The sequence below is a fragment of the Schistocerca americana genome, chromosome X (genome assembly GCF_021461395.2).
Source record: "Schistocerca americana isolate TAMUIC-IGC-003095 chromosome X, iqSchAmer2.1, whole genome shotgun sequence".
In the NCBI taxonomy this organism is placed as follows: Eukaryota; Metazoa; Arthropoda; class Insecta; order Orthoptera; family Acrididae; genus Schistocerca; species Schistocerca americana.
Genome location: NC_060130.1, coordinates 789,735,986 through 789,762,509, shown reverse-complemented (window position 1 = coordinate 789,762,509; position 26,524 = coordinate 789,735,986). Strand labels below are relative to the sequence as shown.

Genomic DNA, 26,524 nt, shown 5'->3' with positions numbered 1-26,524 from the left:
TTACGCAAAAAGCTCCATACAGAAGGCATATGGAGTTCATTATGTAGATCTTCATCCTAATTGCAACAATTTTGAAAATGGTGAACTATACTATTTAAATAGATGAAAACTTAATATATACTCCAAAAATATTTGAGGCGAAGTCGTATGACATTCACAGTTTGAGTTGGGCCTGTCTGGTGCGAGAAATTGACAAGTCGGAGATCTGGTTTCGTATTTTATGTGTATAAAATATGTCACATTGGGATACAAATGTTAAGCACTGTATTAAATTGTATAGCATGTTCGCCTAAAAGCTGAAGAGAGCTACAACTTTCGCTCGTGATATTCGTCACTTGAATGCCACTATCAAAAGTCTGAAACAGTTACTCAGTTTGTCCTTTACGAATAATAAGCCTCTCTAACATAGAATCAGAATAATGTATTTCCAACAGCAGTACTTAGGCCATGTGTACACTTAAACTGATAAAGTGATCAGAGGGTTCGTGATCTTATATGCACAAGGTGAGATGTAAACACTGTTACAAGATTTTTACCATCGCTCGAATTACTGATAATTGAAATGGATAACTACTCGCCAGTGCAGATGTTATGGTGTACAAAATGCCTAGAATTTGATTTTAAACTTCACAGATCACTTGTGAAGTAAAACGTGTCGTATATAAATTCATAAAGTTTAGTCTTCTCAACTGTACAAAATTTCGTAACATACTATACTGTACAGTAAAATGTCAGAACACACTACTTGGGAAAGCTTGGTTTACGTTGTGTTTAACTGTGGACGCTGGAAACTCAACACTACATGATTCAACGGGATGGAACGAGTACACTGGCGTACCTGAATAGATTAAACATTAAAACTTAAAACATTTACTGAAATATGTTGAAAAATGATAGACAAACATGCCATATAGGCACACTGTGACTGAATTTAAAATTCACACACTAGCTGGGAAAGCTTAGTCTGCATTTTGCTTAACACTGAAAGCTGAAAACTCAAAAGTTCAACACTACATCATTCAACGGAATAGAACGAGTACACACATGTGGCAGTCTGTTTCTCGAGATCTAGCCAACAGGAACTGGATGTCAAACCATAGGTAGTCATCCGATTACAATCTGCATTCCAAACTCAGGTTATTAAATCATATTCTAAAAGACATCATACTATCCATACGTTTATTAGATACAGCCATACAACCAAATCACATGTTCATTCGTTTTGTTATCCTTTGAGATTTTACAGGCAAATTACAGATATTCCATTTTTATCAATTAAAAGGTACGTTACCTCAAAGAAGAAAAACAAAAATAAAGAACGATAACGTTTCACACTAGACAAAAATTTTGAGCATTCGTTTCATGTTAGTATCGTTTCTTATGGATTAATTTTCGGGATCCTACGCACTTTTCATCATTTATAGGTTACGTCAAGTTAAGTAACGAAATCGTGACTGATGTTGGATACATTTATATTTTTACGGTATACCGTTGTGATTACATTTGAAAACTTTACGAACGTCAAACAGATATGTAACACCAGTTGCACTCTTCCATTAAAAAGAACCCTTGGGATGACAATAGAAAAATACTTATCAATTGCGAAGTGAAGAACGTTTAATTCCAACGTATTGTTATAGGTTGTTCATGAATGACCTACATCCTGGACGTCATTATTGTGGTACACCTCTGTCTAAACCAAAGAGTGGCGCTAAGGTGCAGTTGCACTTCTACAGGTGTCATAATCTATGGTACATTCCATTCTTGAAAGAAGCTGTGATAGGAGATAGGCGGAATGGTAGATTTCGATATTCTTGTAATTAGTCGATTATTTCAGATTTTTGAATTACTGTTGTTGTTCTGAAATTGAAATCCTTCTGTTAATATTTACAGGTTTCTTATACAGAGGACCAGCTGGCCGGTAAGTGCTGAAAGGCATTGTAAAAGGAGGTCAACTTTTACATCATGATTCATTCTGGGCACGCCCCGCGCCAAACTTTTCCTTATTAGGCAGTACTTTGAAAGCTAAATAACTGGTTGCGGTGTGCTTGCTTTTTGTGGATTATGTGCAGAAGTACCTCGCATCAGTACGTTTGAGACTGTCTTCGAGCTCTGTTCATATTCCGTGTGCACTGCGTTACACTGCTTAAAAATGTACGGTTACGAAGTGTCAAATAAGATAATGACATCCGTTGAGGGTACGTAATGCATTGTTGTTTTGGTGCGAGCATTAATTGTCGTATGTAGGCGTATGACAGTTGGGATGGTGTAGCATATAAACTTAAACGAGCTTTGATCTAATGTTGTGCTAGAGATGTGCTTTGTGTAAGGCACCGAATGTATCAGAATGTATATTAGAACCACGCGCCCCCCCCCCCCCCCCCCCCAAGTAAGAAACCATACAGCAGCGAAACAAAAACTTGAGAAAATACACTGAATACGCACCATACAAACTGTGAACGTTTCAGAGATTTCTTTAAGGTTTCGTCTTTGTATGCGTGCACAGTTTAAAGATACAGAAGAGGAGCAATTTATACTGTGTATGAAATTCATGCGAATATGTCAGTTTTGATGCACTAAGAAGTTTGTTTCGATTTCTGTGTTTGCAGTAGTTTCATGTAAGTAAGTTTGTTACTACTGTTCTGTTTGAATGAAGTTAGAACGCAAATGTTAATTAAATTGGAGCAGGTATTAAAATTGTTGTACGCAGTGGGGATCTGAACGAGCAACACCTCGCTGCTTATCGTGGTAATTCTGTACATTTGGGAACAATCATGATTTGTTACAGTAATAATTGGTTAAATGATCCCAACTACTTAACCTGATATTTTACAGGTGCTAGTTTCTCATGTAATTTGTTTACTAGGTGATTGCATATTCACCTACATCCGCTGTAATTTATTTCACTATATTAATTTGTAGGCGTTGTTCCACAATGTGTGTGAGATCTCTAATTGCTATTGGCTACTGCTGTCACTTAAGGATATAATTTCCCTGTGGCACTTCACTTCATTGTGTGGAATCAGAGATTAGTTATTTCTGTATGCTAGAAGAATTGTTTGTAGTGGGTTGGAATAAAATGGAGAACTGGAAGTGACTAAAACCCTTTCTCACATTCAACTAGAATGAATACTTTTGTCAGTGGGCCAGGTGATAAAATCTCAGTATAGTGAATTTGTGCCCCCCTCCCCTTTCCACCCATACAGCATTTTTTTTTTTTTTTTCCTCTCCATGAGTTCTTGCTGTTTTTGCGCATATATTTCTTTTGACTACATGATGTGTTGGTGGCAAGTTTCTAATAAAACCTGTATAAGTTACCCCCCCCCCCCCCCCACACACACACAGTGTAATTTGGATTGTGGTTAACTCCTTAATTATGTAGTTATTGACGAAGTTCCTGTGTGCAAGACGATTCATAATGTACCACTGTACTGCACGTATTTAGTGCCTGGACGGACATATGTTAACCTTTCTTCATTGGCAGTAACATAAATTAAATATAGACAATAATGACTGTGCCCATTTGCCAAGGGCAGTTACCTCTCTGTGTACTATGTTAACATTCTAAAAATGCATTGTGAATTGTTTTGTTTGTCTCACAACGTACATAATCTAAATCCTTTGATTCAGGTACAGGACACACGTCAAATTGTGGTAAAATTTCACCATAAACAAAGAACAGCTGATGTTAACAAACAGCATCACAGGAATAAAATTTTGTCATAAAAAACACAATAAAATTTAACATTTGATTACCCCTTGCTCAAGTTATCATTTTCATCCTGTATGAATTGTCAGAGCAATTACACTTTAAGACCTTATCTAATAGATCTTTATTGGTCCTAGTAATAAAATATTACACAAATGGTTTATGCTGATTAGGGGAAGTAAGGGTATAACAAAATATATTAATGATTTAATTTACATTGTAATTTTACATTAAATTACAGACCATTATATTGTACAGGTGGAGAGATTGCATATACTGTATAGGTAAAGCGATATTTGTATTACAGTAACATTTATAGAAATCACTAAGGGACAAAGATAGATATTTTGTGTACTTCCTGTAGGAACTTGTGCAAGTCACAGTAGTAGCAAGTCAATTATGCCTTGGTGGGTAACTTGTCACAGTACTGGGGGAGGGTGCATTATCTCCATCTTTCAAATATATCATGTAGTTGTATATTTCATATTTTAAAATTTTGGAAATATTTGTAAACCTTCTTTTACCAGATTCAGTAATTGTTCACATTTTCAGTAAAATTTAATCCAAAACATTAGCAGTGAATACAACATTTTCCCAACAAATGTCATTCCTGTTTCCCCATGCGGGATCTATCTTCCATATAGGCCTGCGGATCTCTTTAAAAAAAGTATGTTGCAAGTAAAAGTAAATGATTTTCAGAAGTTTGTTTAAAAAAATAGTGTGGATCCTAAAGTAACCTTCCCATTGGTGTACACATTTCAAAAAATGTGTGGGCATTGCAAAGATTGTGCTAAAAGATAATTTTGGGTCCATTACGGTACTATTTAAATAGTATTTTATTAAATTAACAACAAATAGTGAAATTGTATTTATTTTGTGGTGGGCACAAAAGATGCCCCTCCTTGGTAGTCCACATTATGGAGAATGTGTTGCTTTTGCTAGTGTTAAATTTTGACATGCTGTTATTTAGGCTAGTCTTTATTGGCATGGTGTTATGGGAATGAACATTTTCACTTTTTGGGAAGAGCTGGATTTCCCATTGCATTTTTTTCTCCACGAAACAGTTCTCATGCACATAAATACATGGAAGTGGGAGAATTTCCAGCTTTTTAAAGAATGGTTTACAGGTTTTGTTCTATTTTATTTCTTCCATTATTACAATGCCATTTTGTAGTCTAAAGAGCTTCTGACTGAGAGAATTATCCCAAAAAATAATTCCGTATTTCAGTTGTGAGTGCGGGTAGGCGTAGTATACAGTTCTCAATCTCTTTGTTACAGCATCCTTCTAATATTCCCATTAAAGTAGCATGCAATGTATAATTTCTTCTCCAATATGCCTCCCCCTGTCCTATTTAAGATTATGTTGGGACCACAAACCAAAAAACATTGTCGACTCTGCGAAGTTCCTTATCATACATTTGTACAGTACAAAAATGGAAAAGAGTAATGCTTTGAGAGTACAGATTGAATTTTTTTCCATCTGTTCTCTTGGAATATAGAATTTACTATGTGAGAGCAATTTGGCAGTGGATTAGGGCCTACTAATATTAAAGTAGGTTGGCTTTTTTTTAACATTATCTGTATTTTGAGAAATTCCAGATTTACAGTTTGACAAATCACCAGCATGTTTGTGTAAAACCTGCCAGGTTACAGTTATCTAATATTCTGTTGGAATAGATTTTTTGTGACCACTGCATGTGAAGCATTTGACATGTACATTATTTTAAAGAAATTCACATGTTGTAAATACTGAATCAGAATCTGTGTAGTATCTGTTTCAAACAGCAGAATAAATGCATGCAACTACACTACACAGGTTTTGACTCCGGACTTTGTACACAGGTTAAGCAGCTTTTGGCGTATTTTGTCACACTCCTGCTTAATTTGTCAAAATAGTCAGGGTTGTCATGGTGTACCAAAGCTTAACTTCCTCACATCCTTTCTCTTATAGAAAAATTCAAAATTATATTAGCAGGGTGTATATGACCCAAGAGATCAGGGAAAAACCCGGGAATTTTTTCATCTGGAAGAAAACTGCGAGGAACTCGCAAATTGTTTAGAATTCTAGGAATTTTTCATTGTTTTAGTTTTCAGTTAATTTTCTGTAATTTTAACTGGTAAGAATTGAAACTGTAACAGAGGATATAATACTGTGGTAATAATACATGAACCAGAGAAAAAACGAAAATAACTGAAATTGCAAAGGAAATTTGCCATATACAACAACAAAACACAGTGCTCATACAATCGTCTGCCAACAGCAAAATTTGCCGAAGGCTTTAGGAAGACTATGCAATGCTTTGTAACAACAAATTGCCTCCGATGAGCATGACGTCACAACTGTTTATGATAGATTTGTTTTAGCAGTTACGAGTGGGCTGATGCGCATGCACAGTTGAGTCGCGTATGAGTAGTACCTTCTCCCACTTATGGCTATTGCAGTGTGGCTGTTAGTTGTGTAAGCAGTCACAGCAAGCAGCTAGATGCTACCGGGAAGAATTTTACTGGCACACCCAAGCTGTCAGATTCACACATGCGCAGCAGACCCAGACCTTGGAGGTGGGGGGGGGGGGGGGGGGCAAACTGAGATATCTGACGTGGGTGGCAATAAGGGGGGGTGCCATATTCATACTCTGGAGGGGGGGAAGACGTTGTTTCAAAAAGCGCCTAGCCTCCAGTGCATGTTGGTCTATAGATTATTCATATGGTTTTGAAACGCATCCCTGTTGATTTTCGAACATTTTTGAACACACCATCAGTTGATTTCTGAACAAATAATAAGCTGGTTTCCGAATGCGTGCATAGTGTACATGTCGTCTCTATCAGGGGAATCCTCGTCACATCTAGAAATAAACTTTCTTGCAGACGAAAGAGGACAGGGCTATAGCTGAGTGGAGTAAAGCCGAATGGGTGAACGCCAGTCGTTGTTTGCGTATGTGGTTTATTGGGTTTGTGAATGATCAATGTTGTTATAATTACTAGCGAAATCCATAGATTCAGACTACCAGAGTGGAAATAAACTACTAACAGGAATAACAGGTAAGAAAGATTATGCATTATCTTCTCGGTATATCCAAGAAAATGAAATTTTGACAAATTTTTTGCCAGATAGCTACACCACTAGGGTCCAGTGGTACAGTTCCCGACTAGCAGCTGTTTAAGTTCTATTCTGGAAGCAGCAATGTGTTGTACAAACATGTAAAAACTCCCTAACCGGAGAATAATCGCAGGATAACTGAACTGAACAGCGAATAAGTTACGGCAATGGCAGGAATAGTTACAGAATTAGTGATGACAAGATTGTTTGTTACAATGAGGAAGGAGAAGTGGGGACATCACACAAATTATGGAAGAATATGACGATTTCAAATTTATTTAAAAATTTCCTACTACTACTTTTGAATCTCGTGCTTGAGAAACTGGAGCATATGAGTGAAATGTGAAACTATTTCCTAACATAAAGCTTTTTGCTTGTAGTAGGCATAATAGGCATTTGATATTGGTGCTCTGGAGCCCAGAAGAAGAGACATTTATGTCGTTGTTAAAAATTTTACTGGCACGTGTGTGATAAATCTTAAAGTGTAAAATGTGCAAAAAAGGTCAACATTATATGTGAAAAGCTTAGCTTTTCTTGCAGCTTATTAACCTTAGAGACCAATATTGTATGTGAAAGCTTAGCTTTTTTGTAGCACTATGTATATTAATTTAAACCATTTACTTTTCTTGTTTGTGTGTTCACACTACTTAACAGTGATCTTGCTATTGGCTGACTACATCATGTATCCTATGCTCTGAATAACTGATGTCATAAAGTGGCAAGATCATGTGACATGAGCTATGATGGGCTTAAAAAAGCACATCACAACCTTGATTTCAATGCTTTGGAAAGTACCATGCAGTGTTTGGTGGAATTAGAATTTATACTTTCGTAATACGAAAATATGCAGTGTCCATGTTGCTGCACATCAAAGATCTTTCCTAAACGTGATTTTCCCCTGAGTTTTGTTTTCTAAAGTGCTGGGAATTTGTACGCTTATGTATAAAAGCACATCCATTCCCAGGATTGATAAGTTCTACAGTTCTGAGGGAAAATATTCTGTCACTTAACACAAAAAAGTGTGTTTTCATATAGGAAAGTGTATTTTTAACCAGGAAATCTGGGAATTTTTTCCTTGTCCCTATACACACCCTGATTAAACATAAGTGTTCACCTTTGTTAGACTACCTATTGAAATCTGTGGAAAAGATTTGTCTATAATTAAGGCCTTATGAAGATGCTGATACTGTGTGGTATGGCTATGGTACAAATGGAATTACTCTATCTTGATATTTTTCATTTGTATCTTAACACAAAATGAAGAAATTAGTACCCTATGAATATAATATTAGCGAGTCACAGTTCGAATCTATAAACTTGCACAAATATTTGGGTGTAAGACAGTAGTCAAACAATAACATAGGCTGTTGTCGGTAAATCAGGTAGCAGTCTTTGGTTTATTAGTAGAATTCTAGGGAAGTGCAGTCAATCTACAAAGGGGATTGCTTACAAAGCACATGTGTGACCCATCCTAGAATATTGCTAGTGTGTGGGTCTCCTACCAAATAGGATTAGCAAGGGATATTGAATGTATAAGGGGCATTCAAAAAGAAAGGAGCTGAAGGCGTAATTACAGAAACCAGTACCTGTATGTTAGAAGTATTGACCCTGGCTGTTGACACACTTGCCCCACTGTGACACAAGGCAGTGAATGGCTGTCTCATAAAATTCCCAGGGCTGCAATGTTCACCAGTTGTGCACGTACAGCTGGATGTCATCGTCAGAGGTGAATTGTTATGCTGACGTTCTTCTTTAACCAAGATGGCCACTTTCTGATTCACTTCCTGCAGCACGGAACAACAGTGAATGCCCCTGTGTTACCTGCGAATCTTGACCACCCTCTCCAAGTGGCCAAATAAAAACGACCAGGCAATCTCACCCTTGGGGTCATTCTGCTCCACGACAATACAAAGCCTCATACGGTCAGCAGTCACGGCACTACTGCAGAAATTCAGATAGGAGGTTCTTGGCCTCCCTCCATACAGTCCGAACCTCTCTCTCCCTGTGATTACGCCATTTTTTGTCCCCTTAAAAAGGCTCTGAGGGCAAACGATTCACCTCGGATGATGACATCTAGCTGTACATGCGCAACTGATTAACATCACAGCCTCAGGAATTTTATGAGACAACCGTTCACCGCCTTGTTGTAGTGAGACAAGTGTCACAACAGCCAGGGTCAATACTTCTAACATACAGGTACTGGCTTCTGTAATTATCCCCCTGCTCATTTTTTACATGCCCTTTATATACAGAGAAAGGCAGCATGAATGGTCACAAGTTTGTCTGACCCACAGTCATTGAGATGCTGGCATCTTTAAGATAGATGGAAACTATCCCAAGAAAGTCTGCTGACAAAGTTTCAAGCATTGGTTTTAAATGGTGACTAGGAATATACTAAACATCCCTATGTTACTAACATAGGGATCACGAGAATAAGAGTAGATTAATTACAGCACACACAGAGGTGTTCAAACAATCATTGTTCATGAATGGACTGGAGAAAATCCCTAATAATGGGTTTAGTGAACATACCCTCTGCCATGCACTTGAAGTGTTGATGTAGATGTAAAACATTGTAAAGGATATCTGTATTTGTGGTAGCATAAAGTTTTATTCATAATATTTAGGAATTTAATGATAACTTGTTTTGTATTGCTGGTTCTATTGTAGGTGTTAAATTTTGTAGTCACTTTGGAGTGCACAAATTAACCTCAGAGTGGGTTGCTTGTCGATAAGGTGGATGGCTGTTGTGGCGAAACATTGACCGGGAAACCTTCGATGGTTCTGTCTGGATTCACCTTTATTTCCTTAGCTGCTTGTTAGAATACCATGATCTCTAATTTGAAATTCCTCATAGTTGTCAGTGTAATATTTCTCCTCTTCATCCATAATAAAATGAATAGGTCTCTTGTTCTAGTGAGAACTTCTACTCCTTCCTCCTCCTACTGGCTTACTGTTAAAGGTAAAGGGATCAATAATACCATTGAGTCTGTTGGAAACTCCCATTCATCCAATTCTAAAAGCAAAAACACTCCATCTGGATGGGTGTACTTTCAGGGAGCAATAATAAAATATTAAGTGCTCTTAATTGAAACAGGTGGATATTTTTGAGTGACATTTTGACTAATGAAAGGATGGATGGGTGATTTGAAAAGGTGTCTCCCTGCCCTGTGCAAAAGCCTCTTGAGGGCAAAGCACACACACTAAAGTTATTGAATCATCTTAAAAATGGAATACACAGTATAGCTAGCTACCACCATCAGACTAGGCAAATACTAACAGCAAATTATGAGTGAACATCAAATAGCTATGAAACTTCATGAAACTCACCCAAATATAGTAAAGTTTTTGTGTAATGGATAAATACTGACGAGCCAATGTTAGGACCACTGTGAGATCGAATGCCACATGGTGTTACTGCAGGCACGTCAAGTAAGGAAAGCCTATAACCAGATCAGAGATGGAAAATCATCCTAGCAGCAATGTAGGGCAAATTATGGCCTGGTACCTGGAAAAGAGAATATAGGAAACAATGGAACTAATTGACTGCTCGTGTGCTGGTGTCATGAGCATCTATGGAAAGTGGTTGAAGGTCAGTGAAACCATGAGTAGGTGAAATAGACATCAACACATCACATAACATGGAGGTTGGAGGCTTTCCTGCTCTCTAAAGCAGCATAGGCAGTGATCTGTGGTGACAGTCCTGGAGTCTTGTTGCTCCAGATAACAGTTGTCCGGGTACACCATCATCCGGGTGAAGGGCTTCTCAAAACCATCTCTCTGCAAATGACACACGTCGATGGAGACAGTGTTATGCTGTGCAGGATAATCATGTGGGCATCCATGGGACCTGCGGTAGTAATCGAAGGCACGGTGATAGATGTTTCACATGAACATTATTGAAGATAACATTCGTCCTTTCATATTTGATACATTACCCTATGGCTGTCTCTCCTAGCAGGAGAAGTGTCTTCGCCAAAGGCAAGAAATATTGTGTAGTGATTTGTGGAGTGTGGTAGTGAACTTGTTTTGATGTCTGTCACCAAATTCATCTGATTTGAACTTTGTGGGACATGTCTGGAATGGTGTTGAGCTTCAGACTGTCACAGAGAGATTTTGTGCCACAAATCTCTGGAAACCTAACAAAGAACTGTCAAGACTTCTGCCATGTAAAATTGCTACTGTTTTGCACTCTAAAGGTGGACACACAGTATTAACCAGTGAGTCATATATTTTGGCTTATCAGTAAAATACAAGAGATGCTACTCATAAGTGATAATCACATTTTCTGTGGTGTTCTGGTAGATAACTGCAGTTCAGTTTCTGCAATATGTAGCTAGTCAGCCCAAACACACTGCTCATTATGTCTTTTGTGTGATGCCTAATGTTGATGGAAGGTATTGGTTTGTTTCCCATTACAAACAAAACCATTTTTAATTAGTGAAATTTTACATGCGCTCTCAATAGAACTGTCTCAAATTAGTCTAGTGTGATTAATTTCGTGAGTGTGTATTAACAGAGAAGCACCACTCTGGCCAGTGCTGACTGCTGCTGTCATGCAGCTGTGCTGCTCAGTCGGTGCAGGGGTACTTGTTATTTTTAAAGGTTTTGATGTCCTTGTTAATACATATTAATGAAATAATCACACTATACTAATTAGGGACCACTCTACCAAATGGGTATGTGGAATTCTGCTTTAAAAATAATTTTTTTTCGTAACTTTCTGTCGACACTGGGCATTGCATGAAAAGTGTGATGAGCAGTATTTGTTTGGGCTGACTGCAGTACACAGTACAAAAATTAAATTGCAATTATCCGCCAAAACATCAGGAAAGACATGTAGCAACTCTTAGGAGGGACACCCACTATATAGCTATTAGTTAGTGGATGAATTCAAAGAGGAAGATGTAACGAATTTGAAGAATATACGGAAGAGGTGCAATGGTGAGCTGTAGATTCCAGTTGAACTATTGTAAGTAATGGACAAACCATCCCTTGTCCCTCCCCCTCACTATAGTCTGTTGCTAAAACATTGACTGTGCATTGTAGGATACACATATGCCCCCTTGATGTGGCCTCACCATGAATCGGCAGACAGATGCTCTCTCTAACTTTACCACTTATCATATTGTACCTTTCCTCTATGGAGATTTCAGTGCACATTGTTTATGGGACTTGACCACATCCCAGTGGGGGATCAAGCTGTTGAGCCTATTTTTCCACAGGAACGTTGTCTCCTGAACTTGGGGTAAATGCACTAGTATGGAGTTGTTTTTCGACATTGCTCTCATGCTTTCACTCCTACTGCATAGTTGGAAATGTTAAGACTCCCCGGTGACCATTTTAAAACCTGCATACAATTATCAGACAGAGCAGTGGTTGAGAGAAAACTGCTATAATAGTTGCTTACAAGGGAACTCCCCATCGCACCTCCTTCAGAGTTAGTGGTAAGATGTCACAATGGGTAGCCTGTCAAAAACTGAACACAGATCAAACATGAAAACAGGAAGATGATGTACTGAACTGTGAAAAGAAGGAAAATATAAACAGTGAATGGTCCAAGAAGCAGTAGTGCAATAAAGAGCAGCCTGAAACAGCATCTGTGCCGTAGGTAATTGGTCATTGTGTTGGACGGTGAAGTGGGCGAGCTGTGTTCAAAACTCCCTCGCCCAATTTTTTCCACAGCATTATGAACTGTCTGTCCAGTAATTGAAATGTTGGTTCTTTCTGTAGTCGTGGCAGTTGTCACGCTATATACTGGCTGTAGAATGAGTCATGTGGTAAGAATATTATCATCGCAAGTAAACGTGATGAATAGTGAGAGCAGGCAAGATACAACATAGACATCTCACAGAAGTGAAAACAACAAATAAACAAGTGTGAACTATGGTACAACAAAGGAATTCAAGAATCAAGACTTCCAAAACAGAATGCAACTTCAAAAATGTTAAAAACATGTTTTGACAGAGCACAGAGAAACTTTGTGATTGTGAAACTGGTGCATTCATTTGTTGCAGTGTATGTGACACTGTTATGTTCACATATCCTTGGGAGTGATCACATTCATATGAACATCTATATCAGCCAAGGTGGCATATTTCACTTACCAGTCATACAAGTTAGGTGTGTCGACAGGAATCTCTTCTCATATGACACACGTACTGTCTTTAATCCTGTGTATGACACATCAGGCGTGTTTTCAGGTGGAGGTTTTGGTTGACTTGCCACATTCTCATCAAACGTTTACGGTTCCCATTCGAAAGCCATTTCCTTTCTGCTGCTAATAGTGGTTGTGCAGAATCAGCTATCATTATAGGTCCCTACCTTACACCTTGCTGTTGCAAATGGACTTTACACCACAACACACACACACACACAAATTTGAATAACAAAAAAAGGATTGGCATCAGGGAGGTTTGAATATGGCTCGCCCTCTTGGCAGTCCAACACCATAACCACTTAAACCGCGATGCTATTTTTCTCTGTGTTCAGTTTTTTTACAAACAGTCCACTGGGCCCTCTTACCACTAAATCTACCAGGGTGCAATGGGGAGTTCCCCTTGTTACTAAGGCAAATGGGACTCCTTATACCTAACTGGCTTTGGTTGAGTGTGCAGAGTGTCTAGTGATGAATCACACCAATATCATGAACAATCTTGCTGCTGACATATCTGTAGCATAATCTTCTGGACAGCTTAGAAGACCTTGGAAGGGATTCTGCAGAAGTTGGACTATATATCAAATTTTTGAAAGGTTATTACCTTAGGGTAGCATAGGCAAAATGCTGTAACTCAATCATATTGTTTCACCAAATCTTCAGTTGTTTGAGTGTCCATGGTTATTTCCTGTATGCGCACAAGTACCTTACAAGTTTTGAATTGAGAAATGGTGTTCCATAGACTAGACATTGTCGAGGTCATACTGGAGGGCCTATGAACACACATTCACAGTGGCCAAGGACACCTGCTGGGGATGCAGTGTGACTGTTTCCATTCCCTTAAAAATGGCTGATGTTGAGGAATGGTAATCAGATGTTACTGAGGAATTAAAAATATGTTTGGACATGGCACACATCTCACTGCTGGCCACAGTTGGTACAAATTTACCTTGATCATTCACTGAAGGTCCATTGATGCAAGGTTTCATCCTCTATGATGGAGGGCCTATACTGTGTTTTGCTTGTGCCATTCAGCTCACAGTATGCCACATTCTATCAGTTAATTTTTTGTTTTAGGACAAGTGTACAATCAGACTTAGGTAGGGAACTTACCTTCTAGTTTGACAGAAAAGTGAGACAAAACCTAGATCTTAATACTGTCTAGACTCTAGACAAAGCATTGCAGTCTTGCCAGTAACTGTTTGTAAATGGAAAAGTTTGTATTGTTACTTTAAGAAATGTCACCAAAGTTTATTACTGGTGCTACTGATATTTCCCAAACTAGCAAATGACAGCAGAACAAACATAAACCTTGACACTGATGCAGTAGGGAAGTGTATGTGTAAAACTTTTTCTCAGTGCTTCTCTGTGTCATATTTATCAGTTTATATTTTGTGTAATTTTACAGAATTTCAAGAGGCATTCCAGCTGTTTGACTCCCGTGGTGATGGCAAAATCCACGTGACTCAGATAGGTGATGTTCTGCGTGCTTTGGGACAGAATCCAACAGAATCAGACGTCAAGAAATTCACCCAGCAACATAAGCCAGGTAATTGTCACATCTTTAGAATTACAGGTTCCAAAAATTATCTGAAAGATTTGCATAAGCACTGTAGATTCTTTGGAGATGAAACTTAATTTTAATGATTCATTGGAGTTCTCTAGTTTCATAATTATGTAGGACTGAGTCTCTTATTACATTTTCTTGGATAAAACTTCAGTCATCTGTCAGAATAAGGAACACTGTTGTCAAACATGATGTGTGTATCGGAAAAAGTCATGTATTTCATTGATCAGGAAAGCTTTAGAGAAGCTGTGGGTTATGGTTGAGATCCTGAAGACAATCTTAGTGTAACAGAATTTGCATGTTTAATTCTGCTAGACCATTTGTTGTTGTCAGCCACAGATAGATTGTGTAATGGTCGAGAGATTAGCATCAGTAGCTTGTATAGAAGACCCCAGGGCACAATCCTGGTGACAGTCTCAAATTTTTCTTTGTTGGTACAAGGTTTATGGTACCTCATAAAGCCAAAAATGTTTGAATAAATGAGCAGTAAAGTAATACATGAGCCACTTAGTGTCAAAGAAGTGCACCTGAAAGCCAAATGATATTTTTAATACAAAAAGATGCATATTTTCCTAAGCTGCTGACACTTTGCAGAAATGTTAATCAGTGGACAGCTCAGCAGCACTTAAGCATTCGAATTGATTTGATAGTGACAAATTTCTCTTTGTACCACAGTATGAACCTTTCTGGCAATGCAGCTGTAAAAAAACAATAATCAGGAGTGTAGCTGGGTGTGAGTTATTGAGGCACAGCTGCATGATAGTGAATTGGTTTTGCAGTTAGTGGGGAAAACTGTGTGTGTACTTACCTAGTTTGCTTCAGGAGGTAACAAATTATATAAAGCACAAATCAGTGGAACAGTATAATGAAAGGGTGGAACTGTTCACTTATTTTTAATATTGTACAAATGTTATTGTGGGATTTTACTGCCAGTTTCCAGCTGTCCCACTGTAGAAAGCATTAGTGACTGGTTTGTTTTATGTAAAGTGTCTGATATATTTACCATTTTGAAATACTGTAGTTTTTGTGTGGCAAACAACAGTGCAGTGCTGTGTAAGATTGTGAAATTACTTGGTACACAGCGTGTGACACCTATGTAGAAGTTCTCTCTCTCTCTCTCTCTCTCTCTCTGTCGTTGCTTCCCAGCTGTACCAAATGTACAGGAAAAATTCATTCTCAGGCTGTTTGTCTGAAACACAGTTTAGTTCATTATCAATTAACTCAATTTCTCTCCTTCAAAGTTACCAAACAAGACATAAAAAATGAATTACTTGCTTATATTTCACATGACTGTTGTAACATTGTATATTATCATTTGGCAGGAATGTATTTCCATTATTTTTTTGAGAACATGCAACACAATGTAAAATATTGCACCATTGGATGTTTCATTTTCTTTCCACTCTTCTATGTGGATCATTACATACTGACAAACAGAAGCCTAAATTTAATTTTTAGGATTCTGTATCTGTCAATAAAAAACATAATGCTTATAAGATCACTTTGTCTGCCTGCCAAGATCCCTCTTTCTCAGGAATGGGTTGAGATATAAAGTTCAAATTTATCAGGTGCTAAGGTCTGTCATCCCTTGGCAGTGTAAAAAAAGTTAAGCATCTAAGTCACTATAGTCAAAACCTATTTACATACATGTAGGGCCTGGTGGTCTAGCAATAAAGCACTTACAAAATTGTTAAGGCTTTTGCGGCCACTTGTTGACAAACTGCCTATTGGCTTCTGTCTTGGGTTCTTCGGCCGATGTTCATCTAATGATTTTACTGATGTTTCACCAGCACAAGTGGTTGGCATTTTCAAAGCTTCACCCTCCATTGCCGGTGGTGAATTGTTCACCATCGGCAATGGAGGGTGAAGCTTTGACAATGCCAAGCACTCGTGCTGGCAAAAGTCAGTAAAATCATTAGACATCAACCGAAAAACCAGAGACAGAAGCCAATAGGCAGTTTAATAAAGCACTTGCCTGGAAACAGATCAGGGGATCAAATGTGGGTTGAACAACAGATTTTTAATCTGTTTTAACATAGCCTTAACTCAGCTATGTGAGGAGTCTCCAGAAAACACACATGGTTTGAATAGCTGTGGTAGGTAAGGGCCAAAGTGATGTCCAATAGACATGCACCAGGCTACTGAGCCACATGAAATAATAATAATAATAATAACCCCGTGGAAGCCCGGGAAAAGAATAGTCTCCGGTATGTTCTGCCAGTCGTAAAAGGCGACGAAAAGAACAAACCACTAATAGGGCTAACCCCCCTTTTAGTGTGATTAGTTGGCTCAGGACAGAACTAAAGAAGCCTCGGACAAGCGCAGTCATGGTCGGGGACGACACTTGAACCGTATGCCAGCCCACAATGGTAACGACACTGCTAGCCAACTGGAAAATGATTCAAATCCAAATAGAGGTGTTTTGCAGGATATGCTTCCTGCAACCACCCTAGAAGGAAAACAAAGACAGAGGATGAGATGGTCAGATGAAGTTAATCGACACCTCATGTTCTGTTATTACCAAGCAACAAACCTAGGAACCAACACAACTGGATACAGATCACAAGTATACACAACATTTATTACCAGATACCCAGAATTAAAATTTTTAACAGAACAACGACTAGCTGATCAGATCCGTGTAATAATCAAAAATAATAGGATACCCCAGTCAGAATTAGAAAACATCAAACAAGTACAACAAATACTGGAACTAAATAATGTGCAATAAGAAGAAGAAAATACAGTAATGGACTCAAACGTCCCAGAGCAAACAAACAAAGACCAACACTCATCAATTAAACAGTCAGAGGAAAACGAAATCTTAAGACAGCCACCAGAACAAGCACAAATAGAACACGAAGTGACACACATGCTAGATATAGAAGAAAAGTTTCAGCTGACATATATAGAATACAAAGACACAAATACAGACATTAGACCATTCTTGCATAGACCGCCAAATAACCCACAAGTCGAAACAACAATAAAAACTATCAACTCAATCATACACAACAAAATAAATGAAAACACAACTATGGAAGAGTTACAACTACTGGTTTATATAGGAGCACTCACTACACTAAATATACACACTGGGCAGAGATCAGAACCAACCAACACACAGAAGAAACCCACAAAACCAGCATGGCAACACAGGCTACAGATCAGAATAGAAAATGTTGTGTCTAGACAAGACAGCCTAGACACAATGACAGGAAGCCGAAAGGCACGCGCTAAGTTAAAGCAGGATGGCGTGAGGTCTGAAACAGGATACGTAATGAATGCTATAAAGAAAAGTACGTAGCTTCTGGAATACTTAACTTTAATCCATCCTTTTGGTACATCTGGAGATTGTGGCGATACAAGTGAGACTCTTTAGATACATGCAATGTTACTAATGGCGCCTTGCTATGTCGTAGCCATTGACTTAGCTGAAGGCTATTCTAACTATTTGCTCTGCAAATGAGCGAGGCTTCGCCAGTGTAGTCGCTAGCAAAGTCGTCCGTACAACTGGGGCGAGTGCTCGTCAGTCTCTCGAGACCTGCTTTGTGGTGGAGCTCGGTCTGCGATCCCTGACAGTGGCAACACGCGGGTCCGACATGTACTAATGGACCGCGGCCGATTTAAAACTACCACCTAGCAAGTGTGGTGTCTGGCGGTGACACCACAGAAAAACTGAGAAAAGACATCAGACAGCTAACACAATTTATAAGAAATGAAATATCAGACAAAAACGAAAAAGGTTAGGTAAAATCTCACAACAAGAAGTGATAGAGCAATTAGATGAAAAGAAGCAGAAATTACAAGCATTGGCCAAACGACTTAGAAGATACAAAAAAAGTGAAAATAGAAGGAAACGAAATCAAACATTCAACACAAACCAAAAGAAATTTTACCAGACAATAGATAACACACACATTAAAATAGACAATCCACCAAACATAACAGACATGGAACACTTCTGGAGCAACATATGGTCAAACCCGGTACAACATAACAGGCATGCACGGTGGATACAAGCAGAAACAGACACATACAAGATGATACCACAAATGCCTGAAGTGAAGTGATAATTTTCCAACATGAAGTCACCCGAGCAATTAATTCTACTCTCAATTGGAAAGCCCCTGGAAAAGATAAAATAGCAAATTTCTGGCTAAAGAAGTTCACCTCAACACATTCACATCTAACTAAATTATTTAACAGTTACATTGAGACCCATACACATTCCCTGATACACTTACACGTTGAATAACTTATCTGAAACCTAAAGATTAAGCAGACACAGCAAACCCAGCTAAATATCGCCCCATAACATGCCTACCAACAATATACAAAATATTAACTTCAGTCATTACACAGAAATTAATGACACATACAACACAGAACAAAATTATAAATGAAGAACAAAAAGGCTGTTGCAAAGGAGCACGGGGATGTAAAGAGCAACTGATAATAGATGCAGAGGTGACATATCAAGCTAAAACTAAACAAAGGTCGCTACACTACGCATACATTGATTACCAAAAAGCTTTTGATAGTGTACCCCACTCATGGTTACTACAAATATTGGAAATATACAAAGTAGATCCTAAATTGATACAGTTCCTAAACATAGTAATGAAAAATTGGAAAACCACACTTAATATCCAAACAAATTCAAATATCACATCACAGATTAAGTGTGGAATATACCAAGGAGACTCATTAAGTCCTTTCTGGTTCTGCCTTGCTCTGAACCCACTATCCAACATGCTAAATAATACAAATTATGGATACAATATTACTGGAACATACCCATACAAAATCACACATTTGCTATACATGGATGATCTAAAACTATTGGCAGCAACAAATCAACAACTCAACCAATTACTAAAGATAACAGAAGTATTCAGCAATGATATAAATATGGCTTTTGGAACAGACAAATGTAAGAAAAATAGCATAGTCAAGGGAAAACTCACTAAACAAGAAGATTACATATTGGATAACCACAGCGACTGCATAGAAGCGATGGAAAAAACAGATGCCTATAAATATCTAGGATACAGACAAATAATAGGAGTAGATAACACAAATATTAAAGAAGAACTAAAAGAAAAATATAGACAAAGACTAACAAAAATACTGAAAACAGAATTGACAGCAAGAAACAAGACAAAAGCTATAAATACTTATGCTATACCAATATTGACCTATTCATTCGGAGTAGTGAAATGGAGTAACACAGACCTAGAAGCACTCAATACACTTACTCGATCACAATGCCACAAATATAGAATACATCACATACATTCAGCAACCGAAAGATTTACATTAAGCAGAAAGGAAGGAGGAAGGGGATTTATTGACATAAAAAAACCTACATTATGGACAGGTAGACAATTTAAGAAAATTCTTTATAGAACAAGCAGAAACTAGCAAAATACACAAAGCAATCACTCATATAAATACATCGGCTACACCACTGCAATTTCATAACCACTTCTACAACCCTTTAGATCACATAACATCAACAGATACGAAGAAAGTAAATTGGAAAAAGAAAACACTACATAGCAAGCACCCGTATCATCTAACACAGCCACAAATCGATCAAGACGCATCCAACACATAGCTAAGAAAAGGCAATATATACAGTGAGATGGAAGGATTCGTGATTGCAATACAGGATCAAACAATAAACACCAGATATTACAGCAAGCATATTATTAAAGATCCCAGTACCACAACAGATAAATGCAGACTTTGCAAACAACAAATAGAAACAGTAGATCACATCACAAGCGGATGTACAATACTAGCAAATACAGAATACCACAGAAGACATGACAATGTAGCAAAAATAATACATCAACAACTTGCCATACAACATAAACTAATAAAACAAAACATTCCCACGTACAAGTATGCACCACAAAATGTATTGGAGAATGATGAATACAAATTGTACTGGAACAGCACCATTATGACAGATAAAACACCACCACATAGCAAACCTGACATACTCACCAATAAAAAGAAGAAATTAACACAACTAATCGAAATATTCATACCCAATACAACAAATATACAAAAGAAAACAGGAGAAAAAACTGAAAAATACATCCAACTGGCTGAGGAAGTCAAGGACATGTGGCATCAGGATAAAGTTGACATTATACCGATTATACTATCAACTACAGGAGTCATACCACACAATATCCACCAGTACATCAATGCAATACAGCTACATCCAGACTTATATATACAACTACAGAAATCCGTAATTATTGATACATGTTCAATCACCCGAAAGTTCCTAAATGCAATGTAACATATACCATACACTTAAAAGGAAGTCACGCTTGATCAAGGTCCGCGTGACTTTCCATTTTTGACCAGACATAACGTCTGAGAAAAGAAAGAAAAGAATAATAATAAAACAACCCCCAGAGTGAGAGTTCAACTTGTACTTGTCTGGTTAGGTTTCTTGTTATTGCCTTGAGATAACGCCCCGACGACCAAAATTGACAGTGAAGTAGTGGTAATTTCAAGAAATTATAACGAATCCACCTGACATTAAAATATAAAAAGATATTTCACAGTTATTAAAGAGATTTATGTTACACCATAAATACACATTCCATTGTTTCTATCTTCTAATTAAAACACTTAACTGGAAATATACGTTGACATAAGCCTACTTGTTAATATTTATACTGTTGTGCAATGATTTTGTTATTGTTCTTGTAATTTTCAGGGGAAGTAATATGATCAGTGTCACTAAATTTACTTAGAATTTCTGTTTTGGCTTGGTTTTTGCATACAACACTACATTTGATTCGATAGAATTCTTTTTAACTGTTTCTTAAAAAAACTTAGTGTTTATTTCTACTGTCAGTGTGCTTATTTTTCATAGAAGTTGGTTTAGCTTTCACAAGCATCATTCTAAAGTTGTCAATTACCATTTACTCTGTACAGGTTAAAACAGCAGTTGTCAGTATCTGCACAGCAAAACTAATTGCAAAATGTTGCTGTAAGAATCAGAATGGGTTTCGAAAAAGACGATCGTGTGAAACCCAGCTTGTGCTATTCGTCCACGAGACTCAGAGGGCCATAGACACAGGTTTCCAGGTAGATGCCGTGTTTCTTGACTTCCGTAAGGCATTTGATACAGTTCCCCACAGGCATTTAATGAACAAAGTAAGAGCATATGGACTATCAAACCAATTCTGTGATTGGATTAGTGTGTTTCTAGATAACAGAACGCAGTATGTCATTCTCGATGGAGAGAAGTCTTCTGAAGTAAGAGATTACAGGTGTGCCGCAGGGGAGTGTCGTAGGACCATTGCTATGCTTTTTGTGGATGATGCTGTAGTATATCGAGAGGTTGTAACATTGGAAAATTGTACTGAAATGCAGGAGGATCTGCAACAAACTGACGCATGCTACAGGGAATGGCAATTAAATCTCAATGTAGACAAGTGTAATGTGCTGCGAATACATAAAAAGAAAGATCCTTTATCATTTAGCTACAGTATAGCAGGTCAGCAACTGGAAGCAGTTATTTCCATAATTTATGTGGGAGTAGGCATTAGGAGTGATTTAAAATGGAATCACCATATAAAATTAATCGTCGGTAAAGCAGATGCCAGACTGTGATTCATTGGAAGAATCCTAAGGAAATGCAGTCTGAAAACAAAGGAAGTAGGTTACAGTACACTTGTTCGCCCACTGCTTGAATACTGCTCACCGGTGTGGGATCCGTACCAGATAGGGTTGATAGATGAGATAGAAAAGATCCAAAAGATCCAACGGAGAGCAGTGCGCTTCGTTACAGGATCATTTAGTGATCACGAAAGCGTTACGGAGATGATAGATAAATTCCAGTGGAAGACTCTGCAAGAGAGACGCTCAGTAGCTTGGTACAGGCTTTTGTTGAAGTTTCGAGAACATATTTTCACCGAGGAGTCAAGCAGTATATTGCTCCCTCCTACATATATCTCGAGAAGAGGCCATGAGGATAAAATCAGAGAGATTAGAGCCCACACTGTTGAAACTGGCATCTGCCTTAAAGGAGTACGATTTTTTCATAGATTGGAAAGTTGTCAGCTTTGTGTTGTTCATGCATTACATTTCCAACGCCAGTTCTTAGACAGATTCATGGGGTTCACTGAAAACCCATGTAGGTCATAAGCCGTATTACTTGTGTTAACAAAAGACCTGCATTTCAAAAAATTTGACCTTCATTTTTATTGGAATTCTTGAGTTTAGTAAAAAATTACCTTCCTAATGTCAAAATCACAGCACCATAAAAGTTGCGAGTAACAGTTACAGTGGATTAAATCTAAAGTTTAAAATCGTGTACATCTTGTTGCAGTTAGACTTCAATGCAAGAACAATGATTTTTCAACATTCATTGATGTGTAACCAACTTTGAGACACATTCTAACTAACTCTATCTTGAGGCCAGGTCATAACGAGTTGCAAATACACCAAACACAAATTGTAGCATTGTAATTGAAACTTAGTATTCATTTCATGGATAAGTGACTTCATATAAGACAGTGTGTGGCTTTCTTGTTGCCAGAAGCTCTGATGCATCACAGTAAAATTCAAACAGCAGTGTAAAATAAGACAAGTTTCTTCACAGATCTGCAGTGTTGTTATATTGGTGCAGCTTTTGGCTTTGTCACCTTGTATCGCACTTCATGTAATGATGCAAACGTCCTCTGTGTAAAATGTAGTTACTGCTGTATGATAGTGTAGGTCTTTCAGGGAGGTGTGCGTATTAATTTTACTGTTGTAGTTGATAGCAACAGTGATACATTTGTTTGCTTTGTGATATTTTACTTTACTGATAGTAGAACTTAAAACAAAGAATATATTACAGTAAGATTAAATATTTTTTCCATCGTTGCTGATGGTAGAAAATAATGCTTCCTGTGGTGATATTCATAGAATTCCAACTGAATAACTCATGTTCTGTTTCCTAGGATCTCCTGAGTAGGAAATTATTTTTGTATGTGAATCTGATGACATTTGAGAAGACTAGTCAACATTTTATTTGCTGGATGTGAAACTGCTGTTCACAAACTTTGCAGTAATTTACAGGTCTCATATACTTTACATCACTTTTGTTTTTCTTTTGCAGATGAAAGAATAAGTTTTGAGGTATTTCTGCCAATTTACCAAGCTATTTCAAAGAACCGCACTTCAGACACTGCAGATGATTTCATCGAAGGGTTGAGGCATTTTGATAAAGATGGGAATGGATATATTTCATCAGCTGAATTGCGTCATTTATTGTCAACTTTAGGTATGCTAACAGTACAATGTACTGTTAATGTAAAATTGTTTCTTGTGTAAATATTTAACATTGTGTTTAGCTTCAGGAGAGTATCTTGTGTTTTGTTTCTCTCTCTCTCTCTCTCTCTCTCTCTCTCTCTCTCTCTCTCTCTCTACAGCAGCACACAAACTTCAAATAAATTTGTGTGTGCAATTCAAATGTGGTGGTATATTAATACACACACACACACACACACACACACACACACACACACACACACTAAGAAGATGCATAGGAGGAGGTTAATGGGGTTAGCTGAATCTGTAGAAACTGACGCTGACTGGTGTTGGCCAATTTTTCGTCGTTACCAACCAACTTTAGCTGACAAGCAACCCTTTCATGCATCTGCTTACAAAAACAAAATTAATGACTTAATGAGATATTGCTTGGTAAGGTGGCTGGTGCGTGTAAATAGTTACTGATGGAAATCTGATGTAAGCTGTTATTGACTCTTGTTGGGGCACTGCCAATGTTAGTTAGCAGGCTACACTTCAAATGTCAATAAATTAATTACTCAATTACATATGACATTAAGTGACCATTAATTTTGTTTCACTTCTGCTTTTGTAGACAGTTGCACGAAAAGGTTGCTTGACATCTAAAGGTGGTTGGTAATGACCAGAACTTGATCAGTACGTCAGTGTCAGATTCTGTAGACCAAACTAATCACATCAACCTTCTTGCTGTGCGTCTTCTTAATGTGTATGTAATACACTACCACCACTGCATGTGAATTGCCCATAAAAATTTGAGGTTTATGTGCTGCTGTGGAGACAAGTAATACTTCTGTTGAGTTGAAGATTACTTGAAACTTTCTGTTGACTTCAGCTTCTCTTCAGATTTTTTAGTAGTGATATGTTCACTTACTGTTTGTGAAATTATACTGAGACAAACATACTATTTTACAGGTGAAAAACTGACAGACGAAGAAGTTGAGCAACTACTTGCTGGTCAGGAAGATTCTCAAGGAAATATTAATTATGAAGAATTTGTTCGTATGGTTATGTGTGGTTGAGATATAACACCAGTTGCTTATTCGGTTAACTACTTCAAGTGTGAATCATAACAATAACCTTAATAATAATTATAACATCAATAGTATTAATACCTTGAGTAATAAGTTTTGGAGCATCAGCTGAGGTGCATATTCCACACTAAACTCTTGGATCTTACTGCCATCCCGCTATAAGTCATTCCACTTACCCTTGCAACCATCATGAAGTGCTAACAGTGTTTTAGTAATCAGTATTTCTCACCTTGCATGCCTTGTAAGCCAAGGAAAATCATATCTGTTGTTGCAAGTGGTTATATTAGATACACATTGAGTTGTGTAAAGAGGCCGTATACCTGGGCAGATAAAAACATTTTGCCAAAAGTAGTATTAAATGTTAATGTAAAAGATAGCTTATCAGGATTTGTGGAAAAAATTTTGAGAAAATATTTTGAAGTAGTTATGAAATTTGAATGGGTGGGTCACTGGTGAAATAAGACAGACTGCTTTATTTAGTTCAACTGATGCAAATAAGTAACATAAGAAAATCTGCAAATATCAAACAGGTAAATTGATACTATGTCGTGTGGAAGGCATAGTATATTAAAGAAATGATGTATTTCAAGGTGTTGATTGATTTCCACCCAAGTCAGTATGTTGAAAACAAACAATTTGAGCTAACCCGTTGCTGCCACAGGTTAAGTTCAAATTATAAAAATGGCAGTGATACATAATTTGAATCATGTTATCTGTTGTAACTTATTTGCATTTAAATACTACTATGGACGTACTTTTGTATTCTTTTTTCAGTGTAATTTGACATTACTTTATTTACTTTGTTTATATATATAGTCCCTTCTTTTAATTTCATATGTAATTATGTATACTTGAGAATATATTGCAATTTTTGTGAACAGTATAATAATTTGTTAATAAGAAGTAACAGTCCTTGATGTTACTGTTACTTGTGAAATGAGCTGTTTCTAACTATTGATTATAATGAATTTGTATAAATTTGGTGGGTATTTACAACCTGGCCTTTATCTCCTGCCCTTTCACAACCCCCCCCCCCCCCTCCCCCATACTTTTTTTCTTTTATGAAGATTGCCATGAAATATGGTGTTGGTATTTTATGAATGTTGTTGTTGCAAGGATTTTTAGCATTCTATGAATTTGGAAACTATATTTTAGATGTTATATATTTATCTGGTCCTTTTGCTGTGCTTGGCTTCAGTTTGTACTTAATATATTGTTTCAATCATATATAGAAATTTCATTGCAGAAGTGCAATAAAATATATTGTATCAGAATCATAATAAAATCATGTTTAATGCTTTTTTGTGTCATATTTATAAAAAGCACACCATCTCCTTGCAACTAAACTCTTGGGTAAAAGATGGAGAGAAAATTTCTTGGGATAAAGAATTTCAAATATTTAAGTGACTGTGGAGAATGGTGGGATCTGATTTGAAATTTCATCCAGAGTGCAAGAACAATATGCACAATGACCAAACGAAGTAAGAAGAGTGCTAGATTTAGCAATGAAGAAATTTATTGTAATAAATTTTAAATGCCATGATCTAAACTGTGAATAAAATTTTGCTCTTATTAAAGTTCGTGCTACTGCTCCAAGCTGTTTTTAGCAATGTATTGTGATGAGAGCTGA

General features: G+C 37.4%; 1 protein-coding gene across 2 annotated transcripts; it reads left to right on the top strand.

The window, feature by feature from the left end:
• Positions 1-1,669: 1,669 nt before the first annotated feature.
• Positions 1,670-26,194, top strand: LOC124554960 (myosin-2 essential light chain). Of its 2 annotated transcripts, XM_047128664.1 has the most exons (5): positions 1,670-1,798; positions 1,894-1,921; positions 14,372-14,512; positions 23,673-23,837; positions 24,776-26,194. In XM_047128664.1, exons 1-5 carry the CDS (start codon positions 1,796-1,798, stop codon positions 24,880-24,882), a joined length of 444 nt encoding a protein of 147 aa, XP_046984620.1. In that variant the 5' UTR covers positions 1,670-1,795; the 3' UTR covers positions 24,883-26,194. The 2 variants fall into 2 exon arrangements, with proteins under 2 accessions (XP_046984620.1, XP_046984619.1); XM_047128663.1 differs by lacking the exons at positions 1,670-1,798; positions 1,894-1,921 and adding an exon at positions 2,039-2,198.
• Positions 26,195-26,524: the final 330 nt, after the last annotated feature.

Coding starts and splice junctions, on each gene's coding strand:
- LOC124554960 (XM_047128663.1), top strand. CDS start 2,153: ATGTACGGTTACGAAGTGTCAAATAAGATAATGACATCCGTTGAGG. Junction 2,199..14,371: donor GATAATGACATCCGTTGAGG/GTACGTAATGCA, acceptor GTAATTTTACAG/AATTTCAAGAGGCATTCCAG. Junction 23,838..24,775: donor TCATTTATTGTCAACTTTAG/GTATGCTAACAG, acceptor ACTATTTTACAG/GTGAAAAACTGACAGACGAA.